Here is a 14346-nt window from a genome sequence, read left to right as displayed (position 1 = left end):
TGGTCTACCTAATGGGTTTGTACTGGGTTCCCATTTCTTTAAGCTTTAAAACACATTTCCTACTTCTACAATCTGAGGGACTGTCTCTTCCTTACAACTTAGAAAACCCAAAGTAGCCACTTTATGTCCATCAATCACAAATAAAAGAGAATGATGACAAATGTCAAATCTGGGTGATAGGTGCAGGGAGATTCATTATACTAATCAATGTTTCAAACAGCTGATAATAAAAAGGATTTTAAAATATAGTGAAGAACAGCTGAGTGTAGTGGCTCACTCCTGTAATCCACTCTACCTGGGAGGTAGAGATTGGAAGGATTGTGGTTCCAGGGCAGGCCAAGCAAAAAGTTACTAAAACCCCATCTCAACCAATAACTGGGCATGGTGGCCAATACTATCAGCTTTACAGGAAGCATAAATAGGAGGATGGTGGTCCAGGCTGGCTCATCCAAGAATACAAAACCCTATTCAAAAATAACTCAAGCAAAGACGGCTGGAGTGTAGCTCAAGTGGTTGAGCACCTCCCTAGCAAGCTTGAGGCCCTGAGTTCAAACCCCAGTACAGTCCAAAAAAAGTGAGGAAAATGAACACAATGAAGACTTTAAGTTAGTACAGAAGAGAATCATTACCCAATGAGACCATGCTGTGATCATTTTCTGGTATCATGTTCCGGTATAGGGCTCTTTGACTGAGTGCCAGGCCTTTTGACTGCTTCTGAGTACAGTGCACAGACGTGCCCTCATATGCTGCAGTCTCCTGTAATGACAAGCTTCACTGCTTAGGAAAAGAAGGGCAGAGTCCTGAGGGATGTAAGGGGCACAGATTGTGGGCTCTTGGTGGGAAAAGGAGTCAGGGAAAGGAGCTGGAATGACACATCAACAGGACAAGATCAGGGTTAGACAGTCCATTAACATGGCACAATGACCAGCTCCAGATATTCTCCACCCACAGCCACAAGAACTCGGAAATAATACAAAGAGTCATGCTCACCTGGGGTCTGACCATCCGAAGTACAGTGGCCACTGCTTGGTTTCCTGAGTTCCCCACCTGGGGAAGGGCAGGACCTGGGAAGAACAAATTGAGGTGAGGGAGGAGAGCTCTGAGTGGGCAGAGCCCTGTCTTTGGCTCCTACAAGGTTTTTGTTTCTAAGGAAGGTTTTTGATAGCACCTGAGCAGCTCCCCACACCACTGATTCCCAGCCCTCTTCCTAAAGGTGCTATCCCAAGTATGCTGTGAATGTTTCCAGGACGGCACAATAGTTCTCTGGTCAAACCAAGACCTCCCAGCCCTCCCTTTCTTCAATCTGACCATAATCTTTCCTAGCACCAGCCAAACCTGATTTCCTCTCATGCCTAGTATCTCTTCCTGCCCTCTCAGAAGGACACACTTAGAAGCCCAGCCCAGTGCTTCATTCTTTTTTTATCAGTAATCTCACCAGCTCTCGTGGCTTTAACACTACTCTGAATTCTCACTTCTCTCCGAGACCGCTTTCTCAGAGTTGTGTATTGGACATTTCACTCAGGAGTCCCACACCTCAATTTCATTTTCTAAAATGCATTTCCTTTCCAGAAATCCCACTTTCTGTCAATAATTACATCACTGACCAAAACCCTCTTGTTGCCCAACCTTATGGATTCATCTATCACAATGTTTCTTGCATCTATCTTCTTCTATTCCACCTGCCCCTGATCTGGTGATAACTGCCTATTTTACTGCACAAGCCTTCTATTGAAGCTCCCTACCACTCAGTCCACAAGTAGCAAGTCATCCTCCTGAGATATGTTTCTAACATCATTTTCTGAACCTCATAACCTTCCTGGTCTCAACCTCAAAGGCCCTGCACAAGCAAGGCTCTGGTTCCCAAATACAGCTCCCCCTGACTCCTCCTCAATGGTGGCCCAATGAATTCTCAGCTGAGAGCCTTTGCTTATATCATCTACCTTCTATCACTCTTCTCCTGCCTTTAAAATCCTCCCCCACTTTTCATTGTTCAAGTCCCTGCTACTTCCTCTAATAAGCATCTTTTACCCAATGATCACTTTTTACAATGTCCACATGGCTCACTTGTGATAGGATCTAATGCTCAAGGACAGACATCACTCATATATATTTTAAGGTGTTGCTTTTTCTTATACATATGCCTGACTTCCTGTTACCTAGATAACAACTCCTTGAAAACAATGACAGTGTACTAAACCTCTCTGATCCCCAATTCTGTGTTTCTTATGACATGTGCTTGAAAAACACTTGCTAAATATATACACGATTGAGAATTAGCAAAAGGAACAGACAAGGTCAATAAGAAAGGAGGCCAGCTGGCAGGGCAATATGGGATTCCAATGGGGCCAATGGCAGATCAAAGCAGAAAGACTCTAGAGAGCAGACAGAGGCCACAACTAGGGAGATGAGTACCGAAGTGCCCACTGGGGAGGTGGTGTCCCCCTGAATCATGAGGAGGCTTCAAGAGGGCTCCAGGGTCTGAGCCCCCACTGAGGGGTGAGGTGGGAGATTCCTCTGTTGCACCTAGAGCTGTCATCTCCTCCAAATGTACTTCCTTTTTCTGCACTGGAGCTGAAACCTAGAGATAAGGAAATACAATTGGGTTCAGAAGAGCATGCTTGAAGGTAGGGACCCAAGATCTTTAAGACGCCCTCTCCAGGAAGAAATCCAGGGATGTGGGGGTTGGGTGGGATGCAGAGTGTCTTTCCCACACTATAGTGAAGCCCATGCAGAAAGCTTGCAATCCTCCCTGCTATCCCTCTACCTCTTCATAGAAGCTTGAGACCCACTTTTATAGCCATTTCCTTTCTGGGTCAGGTCTTCCGACACAAATCTGCTTAAAGAACCACCTGGAAATGGCCAAGTGACTCAGTACATTCAGTAGGGCCTTAGCAATGTGTGTTCCTGTATGTACACAAATAATGCTACTGAAACTCATAGCTGAAGCTATACTATAGAACAGTAGCTGACAAACCTAAAAGGAGCTTTTCCAATTTCTCTCAGCAAAAGTGTCTCCTCTGACTACAATGACAAAGCAGGGATAGTTACTATCTTAAATTATTTAATTATATTTTCTACATTATATATATTAATCTTTACATCATCTCATTTTTATCCTTATTGTCTATTTTGCCCCACTGGAACACCAAGTTTCATGAGGGTAAGAATGTTACCTGTTTTGATTACTAGCTCCTAGAACAATACTTGATGCAACATTGATGTTCAATTAATATTTGCTGACTTCCTCTTGAGACTCTTGCTAAGAGTCTTTAGGGTTAGCTACAAACTCAGTTTTTAATATGTCCTACTTCTTCTTAATAATTTATATTAAAAAGTCAAAGCATAGCCATGTTATTTCTTTTTTTTTTTTTTTTTTTTTGTGGTACTAGGCCTCACTCACTCTTGCTCTGCAAACACTCTACCACCACTTGATTTTTTTTATTTTAATTTTGCCAAAATTTGTGCCTCTACTTTTCATGTAGCTGGGGTTAGGGGCATGCATCATCATGCCCAGCCCAGTCATTTTATTTGTAAGGAAATCAGCTCCTCACAATCTCATGATTACTATTTTTAGCAACATTTTGAGCAGAAAATCCAAAACATTATCTAAACAAAGCACATTTATAGGCTCACTTGCTCTGGCATATACATACAGCACACAGCATGAGATGAAAATAACTTCTTTAATAAACCATGCTAGATCTGCCCTATTTGGTTACATCTACTGAGATGTTACAGGACTTTCTCTTTTAATATATATCTCACTAGCATAATGGTGGGACCAGGTGAGTGGTGGTTCCCAAGTTCTCTTCTGGATGTTTCTTATAAAAGAGAGTCACAGCTCTTCAATATAGCAGCTTCGGGCATGGGTAGATCATAGAATTTAACTGCATTGTGATAACACAACCTTGTGATTCACTGACAATTAAATCCTAATACAGTTCCCATTCATTATTGAGGCTCAGACACATGAGTTTCTTTTCCTTGAAGGCATGAAAATCTCATTCCAATTCTCATTCTAAAAATGCATTCTATAGCAAAACGCTAGTGAAGAGCTAGTGGCTTCAAACCTATGGAGCTAGAGAATCCTGGTTCCTCACCCTTGGTGGTAATCAGCAATCACAACACTTTAGCTAAACCTGTGGACAGGGAATGCTTACTTGATGTGTTATCTCAGATGAGTCATCAACCTCTCTGGACTTACTTCATTTGTCAAATGGAGATAATGATTACTTCACTGCCTATTTGGTAAGCCTTCTAGGAACTAAAATAAGATATAAGATACAAAAGCATTTTGTAAGTAGCAAGATTCTGTAGCCCAGCAGGGATCACTCCACAACCCTCCCCAGCCCCAGGGTACCTACTTGTCCATGCTCTTCCTATAGCAATAAAGTGGCTTGCTTCTGAGGAGCAGAATGACTTCCATTTGACAAGATCCTCCCTAATCTCCAACTGACAAACTGTCATGAAAAGCTTGTTTATTCATCTAGCCATTCTATAAACATCTTCTGAACCCCCTGCTAGGAAAAATAAGTAATGCCTTCATGTCTCCATGAAGGAAACACTGACAATAGTGTCAGAGTAAGAAATGGAATCTTTAGACTCCACTCTTAGGCTAGAGCCATGAGTGTACAGCTGCCCTATTTGTAAACTGTTTAGTCACTCTCTTGGGTTGTGACTTGGTCACCTTTTTCTGAGACTCCTTGGACAAAACACTGAGACTTTCAATGCTTCAGTATGGTATGAAATAAGGAAAATTTCATTATTTGTTCAGCTCCCTGTCATTGATATGGTTAGTTCTAGTTACTGTGTTAGGCCCTTGTGATTTATTCATGTGTGCATACTTGTTCACACGAAGGAAATGAAGGTTGACAATAGGTTTGATGATCTCAAATGTGCACTGGCTGGCTGGTACTCCTGGAAAAAACACCTAGCCCTAGGACTTCAGTCAATTGGAACTGATTCCATAGTCACAGAAAATGTATTTTTAAGTGCACTGAATAAAATGACATGCTGTATAGATGGGAAACTTTATACATTCATTTTCTCTGATAAAGTGCAAAGGAATAAAGTAAAAGGGACAAGTTCACCCTGCTCAGGTTATAACACAACAATTAGAAACCCGGTAAGAGGAATTAATCATTGGTGTGACGGTCTTTTGATGTGTCAACTTGGCACTAGTCAAACATTAATTCAGGTGCAGCTGTGAAGCAGAAATGTGATTGCAGTCCATAAGCAGTTTGAGCAAGGGAGACTATCCTAGACAATGAATGAATGGGCATGATTCAATCAGTTGCAAGGTCTTAAAAGCAGAGCTAAGCTGGGTGCTAGTGGCTAACACCTGTAATCTTAGCTACTCAGGATGCAGAGATCAGGAGGATCGCAGTTTAAAGCCAGCCTGAGCAAACAGTTCCGAGAGACCCTATCTGGAAGAAAAATCCTTCACAAAAATAGGGCTGGTGGAATGGCTCAAGTTGAAGGCCCTGAGTTCAAGCCCCAGTACCGTTTAAAAAAAAAAAAAAAAAAAGCTAAAGGTTTCATGAAGAAAAAACTGCCTGTACACTGCAGCTTCACTTGTGCCAGAGTTCCAACATGCCCCTCTTGATGGCCTCCCTAAGAATCTCAGTCTTGCTTAACCAGCCTCACAATAACAAGGGCCACTTTCTAGCAATAAATCTCTACACACACACAAAACCCTACAGATTCTGCTTCACTGGCTGAACATTGACTGATATATATGGTTATAGAGCTACTGGCTCTGTGGACCCAGAAGTAAGATTTTCCAATGTATATTTCTGACTCTTTCCAACTTTTCTTCTGGTTTGAGTTACCTTGGCTTTAATCTTGAGAGAATTCCAGGAAATAGGGACAACTGAAACTGGAGTAAAAGAGACCAAAAGACCTAAGTTGAATTTGGAAAGCTAGCAAAAGGAGCAAATGATAACATGGCCCAGAAATGTCATTTCTCATAAGGAACCTAAGAGGCAGGAAGAGAGATAATGAATTGTGAGAAGTCCACAAAAGTATGAGAATTTCTCAAATAAAAGTCCATGTTACCAGTATACCCAAAGGTCTACTTCTTCCCCACCCCTATTTTCTAACCCGTGTTGTAGCTAGACTCACAACAGAGTTATAAAGTGATTCAGTGCTTAGCTGGGATTTGCTGACTTTTTTTTTGAGACAGGATCATGCTATATTATCCGGGCTGGCCTCAAACTGGCAATCCTCCTGCCTCAGCCTGGGATTACAGATGTGTACCACCATGCCCACCTGGGATATGCATTTTTGTTTTTGGCTTGGAGCACAAAACTGCTTTCCCTCTGTCCATGGAACAGGTTCAGGAGCCTAAAGGCAAAGCAGCCTAGAGCCTGGGGAACAGAGAATGCCTATTTCCTGGCTAACCCAACCACTAGAGAATGGTTCCAGATACCATTCTAGACTCAACTGCTTACCTCCCCTGGTCCGCTGAGGTGTCTCTGGAAAACCTCCACCACAGCCACAGCCTCCTCACCACTCTCAGGACAATGGAGCTGCACCCAGGTCCGAAGCTCCCCAGGCAGGATGCTCAGGAACTGCTCCAGCACTAGCAGTTCCAGGATCTCCTCCTTGGTGTGGACCTCTGGCATCAGCCACCAGCGACAGAGCTCACGGAGCCGGCTCAGTGCCTCCCGAGGTCCAGACATCTCATGGTAACATAACTGCCTGAAGTGCAGCCGGAAGATTTCACAGACAGAAGGGTGGTTCTTTTGGAGGCTACAGTCCTGTCCCCAGGTCTGGCTCTGTGACTCCTGCTTCACAGTCAGGCAACCCTCCTGCTTCTGGAGCACAACACTCCGGGGGATGAGGCCTAAAGCTCCCTTGCCTTCAGCAGTCATTATGATCCCAGCTGCAGGAGGTCCAATTAAAATGATGGTCTTTAGTTCAGATCTCAGGAGCTGTTTTCCAGAGTTGAGGAAGGAAGTGATAGGAGTGTCACCTACAGAAACATTGAAAGACAAATCAGTGTCCCCAGTGTTTTCCTCCCCTAGGCTGATGATAGACCCTTTACAGAGTTATAAAACAAAGAGCAGCCAAGTATGGTGGTACAGCCTGTAATCTCAGCTACTTAGGAGGCAGAGATGAGTCAATCCAGGCAAAGTTAGTAAGACCCTATCTCAAAAATATCAAAATACATGGGGGAGGGGGCAGGTGGGAGAAATGACCCAAACAATGTACGCACATGTGAATAAATGAATAACAAAAAAATTTTTTTAAAAGAGGTAAATTCTGACATTGTGGAAATGCAAAAAAAAAAAAAAAAATTAAAATACAAACAAAAGAGTTGGGGGCATGACTCAAGAGGTAGAGCACCTGCCTAGCTCGTACAAGTTCAATCCCTAGTTACCCCTCTCCCACTGCCCCCCCCAAAAAGCAACAGGGAAATATCTCTTAAGCATCTCCCCAAGTGACTTTTTTTAAATGTTCAGTGGCTCCCATCGCTAGGATAAAACCTACATAGCTATGCCTAGCATTCACAGACCTTCACAACCTAGCCTTAGACCTCTGTTCCAGCCAACACCCTTTTACTCTCCCCAAGTATACAAACTAGAAAGACAGCAATAGTCTCCAATGTAGGATATCCAAGATATCCCAAATGGCAAAAGAAAATACTAAGTTGTTATTTAACTCCTGTTTAATGTATGTTTAAAAATATACGTTGAAATTTGTATAGCAAAATTTTATTTTATGAATACATATTTTTAGTTTATAATTATGAATTACATATTTTTAGTTTATGAATAAACCTATGCTGGAAACTCTTCCACTGACAGAATTGCACAATAAAATTTGGGACTAACATTCTGGAGATACAGTGAGAAGCCACATCCACTCTTTCCCTGTTTGGACTATTTCTTCTTTCTCTCAACTTCTGACAAATTCATATTCATCAGAACGAATACCGTTTTTCTTCAAGGCTTTCCTGACTGCCATAGCAGGAAGAGAGCTGGTAATTGCCCTTGCTGTAACTAACTAAAACACATTTTAACTGGTTTATAGACAACTTGTCTCGAATGCCCTCTGAACTGCTGGGTGGCCACCCAAAGAAAGAAACCAGATGGAATCAGAAAATTCCAAATCTTTTCTACTCAACTTCCCTCCTCTGGAAAGCCTTTCCTGGGTTAAGACTAGTTATTGCCTCAGTGATGTCACAGCCTGTTTTTTTCATTCAAACTTCAGCCATTGTAACTGTAGTTTACGCCTGTCTTCTCCACTTTCTGGGAGGACTCAAAGGACAGGGTTGAGTTCCAGTTATCTTTGTACACGGCCCATCGGGGCACATATTTGGTAAGCAAATGAATGTGGCTCATTTATCTGACATCAAAGTTTGGGAAAACGTTTATTCAGATTATCCATCGACAAATGCCATTTGAAAATCAGCAGCTTAGTGGTAACTAGGATATGTGTGCTGTGCTTCCAAATCACCATACATCCGGCGCCCCAGAGCAAACCATTTTTCTCTGAGCCTCAATTTCTTTAAAAAAAAAAATTGAGAAAGAGACTTATCTGTTAACTCTACTCTGAGATCCCACAGATGTAGGAAGTGCAGGCCATTTTCCTACTTCCCTTCCTGCAGCGTTATGTCAACGGGATTTTTGCGTTAACAAGTAACACTGCACATTTGAGCTCCCAGCCTGGGTCTGACCCACTTCTGATGCTGCTTATGGTCGCCGGGTGCAAGGCTGGGTAGGCTGCTACCTACAGCTCGTGCTAAGCCAGGCTTGTGCGGCGCGCTCACCTGGCCACGTCTGCCCTGATCATTGCTGCGCCAGCAGGTGCCGGACTCCCAGCCAGGATGCTCAGAGGAACAGGACAAAGAAGCGACTCTATATCGGACGGCCTCTGGGCGTCCCAGAGACCCCGCCGCGGGAACGAAGCCTGTCCCCTCGGTGTTCCAGGACGCTGCTGCTCGAGCCTAGCGACCACACATAAGGTCGCGCCTCGATCCCCACCCTCGGCCTGTGAGTGCGACGACTCAGCGCACCCACCAGACACTTCCAGAGCCCAAAGAAATGAAAACAATGGCCGGGCCGGAAGTGAGAGAGCCCCCCACTTCCGTCCGCACCAGGACCCCGGAAGTCCCGGTTGCGAACGTGTGCGCGCGCGCCCCTGCATCGGGAGAGTGGGCGGGGTCCTGCGCGCCGGGACTTTATCCCGGGCCAGGCTGGGCTAAGAGGGCGGGACCTCAGGCTGCGCACGTCCTGGCGCCAGAGTCCCAGAGATCTGGTATCACAGATCTCTTTCCATCCGTGGTGACCTTAGGAGTGATACTCATTCTCCCAGTCTATTTTCCCATCTGAAAAATGCAGAGTATAGCGCAAGCCTCATGGAGCTGTGATCAATGTGAGTTAATACACAGACACTACAAATCGAAGTCCTGGAGGTGTTCTGGGCATTTTCACTTATAGTGAGTGAGTGAGTGTGTGTGTCTGCCCAATCAGTGACTCAATGAAGTGACCAGCTGGCATCCTCATTTTACAAAAGAAGCAGGTCCAAAGATTGTGATACTTTGTTCCATAAATGTGGCCAAGGAGCAAATAAAAAGTGAGAAGGGGGATGGTGGAAGAGCGCCTGCTCTGCAAGTGTGAGGCCCTGAGTTCAAACCCCAAAGCAGCCAAAAAAAAAAAAAAAAGGAAAGGGAGAGAAGGTTTGGGACAACTTGTAATCTCAGACGCACTTGTCTTGTTTCTGAGAGGCAAATGTTATCCTGGTAAAATGATTTGCATACAGAAGTAGGATGTAAACAGGTGCCTGCTGTTAACATGATTGAGAAGGTCTTGGAGGCACAACTTATATGGTATACACAACCTATGGTATAATGCCATAGGTGAAGAACAGAAAGTAAGAAGAGTCACTTCCTGATGGAGTTAGCTATATATGTATTTCAATGTAGCTAAGTTTGTGGGACCTTTACAGGGTCCAAAGTAAACAGTCTCATGGACTGTGTCCAGGGATCAGCAATATCCAGAGGTGTCCTGAGCCTACCTCAGGCCTTACAGTGTATCACTTATAGGTCTGGATAGGCCAGAATAGAGACAAATGCATCAGAAGTTTTCATGTTAAGCTGTCTCAGAGCAGTCTTGGTCCACTGAGTCTAATAATAACCTCCTGATATCAAATGTACCTTCAACATTTGAAAATTTCACAGGGAAACTATGGCAATCAAGGTCTAACTTCTGCCTAACATAGCCACTAGATGTAGCCCATTGGTCCATCAAAGTCTTAGAGGTCTTGGTTCTTGAGCAGGAAGTTTCTTAGAGCCAGGCCAATCAGTTCTTGGTTTCCCTGACCATGTGTTTTCCTGCAGTTCTGGCTGCATAATGTAGAAGACACCAAGAGTAATTTTTTTTCTTTTGTGGTACTGGGGTTTGCATCCAGGGCCTTGCACCCTACCACTTGAGCCACACCTCTATCCCTTTTGTGTTCTTATTTTGTGTTTGACATAGGGTCTCACTAACTTTGCTAACTCACGATCCTCCTGCCTTTACCCCCTGAGTAGCTGGGACTACAGATGTGCACCATAACACTTGGCAACTGACAGTGTTTTTTATTCCTCAAAACTGTGTCATGCTCAGGTGGTTGACTTTCATTGTGAGGGAAGTGTAAATCTGAGTACTGTGTCCAGATATGTCTATGTGTAGCATTGTGGAACTGATTTACCATAACTGGGCTAGGCCCTAGTGGTCAAGGCATGCTTCATGATGCTTCCCTTACAGCACCTTGAGATACCTTCATTTGTGCCAAAGATGACTCTGTAAGTCCTTCAGTAGTTCTGTACCAGATTATGACCTCTCTTGGAGACCATCATAGAAGCTGTGGTGTGAGAGCTATCACATAGGGAGCCCAAGTTCTACATTTCTAAAGCAAAATCTGCCATTTACCCTAAACCCTGAAGATCTACCTGTGATTCCATCTGTTTTGGAAAAACCCAGATTTGTTGCATGAAAACCATCCTCCAAAGGTAGAAGGGGCTGAAAGACTGAAGAAAGAGACAGATGGATCCAGTATTGCACAAAGTGCAATTTACTGGAGACTTACAGACAGAAATGTGTCTTGGGCAGTAGCAAGATAGGTAGATCCCTGAACCCCAAAACACTAGGAAAGGTTTACATGCTAAACTAGACAAAGGCGGACTGCAGACAATGAAATGTGCCTGGCCTTTCTCAAAAGCTATTAACATGTCCAGTGTTAGTTAAAAATAGCTAGAACAAAATCCTCAGCTGTCTTAATGATTTTGTTTACTCTAAAAGGACTTGTGAATGTGTGCTAGGGTCACTTGGGGGCAAAATTCCAGTTATGACTGTAGTCAGGCCAAAACAGGTTCCTAAACCATTACTTACTTTATCGTATTTTGTTTTATTTTTGAGATAGGATCTCTCTATGTTGGCCAGGCTGGCCTTGAACTCCTGGACTCAAGTGATCCTCCTGCCTCAGAATCCTGAGTATCTGGAACTACAGGTGTGTTCTGCTACATTATCACTTTTAAAAGCACTATTATTCATCCAGGGGCCCAGACTAGAATCCTAAGTGATCTAGGTGACCATGGGCAAGTTACTCAGCCTCTCTGTGCTGCAGCTTCCTCACATCTGTAAACTGGAGATAAAAATAATATGTAAATTTAGAGTTACTGTGAGGAGTAGATGCAATAAAATACATAAAGCCCTTAGAATGGAGCTTGGCACACTATAAAGTGTACAGAAGTTCTCTAATATATTTCCTATCCTTGTTTCCTCCCACTTCATCTGCTGTATCCAGATTATTATAAAAGCCTGCTGGGTTTGCCCCATATGTTGTAGTAGTGGTAATAGAAAATACCATTATTATCTTCTAAGCAGACACTCTACCACTTGAGCCACTCCACCAGTCCTATCCCCTCTTCTGTGTTAAGTCCTGCATGGGGTGGGGGCAACTTTGAGAAGGGTATCCCTAGGGACCTTCTGGATTTAAGAAGACCACAAGACTGGCATGGTTGTGTGTGCCTATATTCCAGCTATTTGGAAGGCTGAGGCAGAAGGATCACTAGAACCCAGGATTTTGAGTCCATCCTGGGCAAGATAGCAAGACTTTGTCTTAAAAAATAAAGGAGGAGGACAAAGATGATGAGGAGGAGGACAGCAGGAAGAAGAAGAATAAAAGGAGAGGGCCATAAAAAGAGGAACACAGTCAGGCATATGAATTCTTTACCCCCAAACTGCTCAGACCTTCTGACATCATCTGCATGGAAAGTCCTTTTTCAACAGCCAGAACACTCATACACACCTTAAAAAGATGGGTCCCTAGACACTCTAGAGGAGGGGTTGCTTTGATGTGAACAGAAAATCCCAGCCAATTCCTGTCCTTGAATGGGAGTGGATGGGGCCAAATGCTTGCTAGGAGATCAGAGACCCTCCTTTCATCTAAAAAACCCCTTCTTATCCTTTAAGGCTTAATTGAGATGCCTCTTCTCCAGGAAGCCTTCTATGCACCCATCTCCTCATCTGGATTAGCTACCTCTTCTTTTGTATTCCCGTATTGGCCTGCCATGTCCTTGTAATTGCCTTTATTTTCCATACTGCATTAACTGTATACTTAATGGCCTACTCCGACTATACTGTAAGTCCCATGGGACAGACAGCATGTCTCTCTGGTTCACGGTTGAGTCCACAGTCACTAAGACTAGACTTCAATGTTCTGTTTGTCATGGTATCTGTCTCCTTAGCTGGATGTGAGCTCTGTATAGTCAGACCTTTGTTTCTCTGGTCTCCAGCACAGAAAATAATCTAGCCTCTAAGAAGCCGGTCCTTGTTCTAAGCTTTTAGGCTGGCAAAGAAACTGATCAATCTGGGTTGTGGCAAGTTGCCTGTGATTGTCAGCTATAATGAGAGGCTTAGAGGAAGAGACAGGAATTGCTCTCATATCTGTTTATCTTCTTTGCACTTCAGTGTCTCTTTAAGACAGCATAATTAGTTTTCAGGTGAGGATCTAGAGGCTTGGCAATGTCTTGCTAGCTGGGTAGCGTGTTACTGGCTAAAAATGGTAAGCAAGGCCTTGGATCCAGGTCTTTAAGACTTCCCATCCTCCTCTTCTTTCTATTGCAAGATGCTCTGATTCTTAGTCATTCCTGGTTTTTTTTTTTAATTCCTCTCATATTTCTTCTGGCTAATGGTGTTCCAGGCCCTATTACAAGGACAAGTGGGTCAGTTATGGTTACAAAATCTTGCCTCCATGAGATACTCAGAATGAGGAGTATCTCTTGGCCTCAGAGGGCTCTGTGGGTTGCCGGTCCCAGGTCAAGAGACCACAAAGATGTGCATAACTACGAGCTTCCTAAATGGAATCTGAAGTTGTTCCAAGTATGTGAAGACCACAGAGGGCTTCCCTATTGGTGATCTTCTGTTTAGTACTTGTCTGAAACCACTACTGGTAGGGTGGGGCCTGGGTTGGGAGCCCATGGCTACCAGAATAGGACCTATAGCCTGTGTCTGCATATGGTGTCTCCAAATGTTGGCACTGGCATCAACTCCTTCATGACACTTATTGGAAGAGAGGCTCAGAGAGCAGTGGGGACCTGCTGGGGATCAATGAGGATATTTGGTGAGAACTAAGGCATTTTCTTCCCAACCCAGTCTCACCAACTCTTGGGCTTCCTTTCCCACAGGTACCCAGCTTCTGGGGGGAAGGGAGGGCCCAAGCATCCTATCCTCTGTACTCTGTCCTAGCTATACCATTCCCCAGGCCTGTTTTCCTTCCTCCAACCTACCAGCCAATCCTCCAGCCTGGCCTCTGACCCTTCCTCCAGCAAGGCTGTAAAATTGAAGGAAAATTTTCAGGCCAACCTATGCACAGCTTTCAGCCACTAGGGTTGATAGACTCATAGACTGCAGGAAGGATCCTTTGAGTCCCTAGTCCAGCCACCTCTTCCTGCCCTATACATGGGGAAATGGACTCATGGAAACAAAGCAACTTAGCTCTCCCGTCTCCCACTCCAAGGACCTTGTCTGTTTTTCTGACCCAAAATTCTGTGAGCTTTATTTTCTCAAAGCACAATTTTGATCTTGAAAATAATAAATTCACTATTACTGGTTTTAATCTCTCAGTTTCTGGGTACTGAAATCTAAATTCTTACTGAAGTTTATTTTTCTGGGGGGGTGAGTGAGACTGAGGTTTGAACTTATGAAGCAGGTGCTCTACTGCTTGAGCCACACCTCCAGTCCCTGAAGTGTCTTTTTTCCCCACTAGGATATATTTGTTGTACAAGGGGGATTCATTGTGATAATTCCAAATAGCCTTACATTGCATATTAGATCACTTCTACCACCTCCCCTCACA

General features: G+C 43.9%; 1 protein-coding gene across 4 annotated transcripts in view; it reads right to left on the bottom strand.

Moving 5' to 3' along the window:
- Positions 1 to 9103, bottom strand: part of LOC109682495 (zinc finger protein 197) — an 80562-nt gene extending 71459 nt beyond the window's left edge. The window contains exons 1-5 of one of the 4 annotated variants that reach the window (XM_074059502.1): positions 8777 to 9103; positions 6453 to 6976; positions 2413 to 2578; positions 991 to 1064; positions 630 to 756 (exon numbers count right to left, since the gene is read on the bottom strand). In XM_074059502.1, the coding sequence (XP_073915603.1) occupies positions 630 to 756; positions 991 to 1064; positions 2413 to 2578; positions 6453 to 6875 (790 nt within the window). In that variant the 5' untranslated portion in view covers positions 6876 to 6976; positions 8777 to 9103. Of the gene's footprint in view, positions 1 to 629; positions 757 to 990; positions 1065 to 2412; positions 2579 to 6452; positions 6977 to 8776 lie in introns of those variants that run through there. The other 3 variants (XM_074059507.1, XM_074059503.1, XM_074059504.1) reach the window with 3 other exon arrangements.
- Positions 9104 to 14346: the final 5243 nt, after the last annotated feature.

The sequence above is a fragment of the Castor canadensis genome, chromosome 17, assembly GCF_047511655.1.
Source record: "Castor canadensis chromosome 17, mCasCan1.hap1v2, whole genome shotgun sequence".
NCBI classification, from domain to species: Eukaryota; Metazoa; Chordata; class Mammalia; order Rodentia; family Castoridae; genus Castor; species Castor canadensis.
This window is presented reverse-complemented; position numbering and strand designations above follow the sequence as displayed.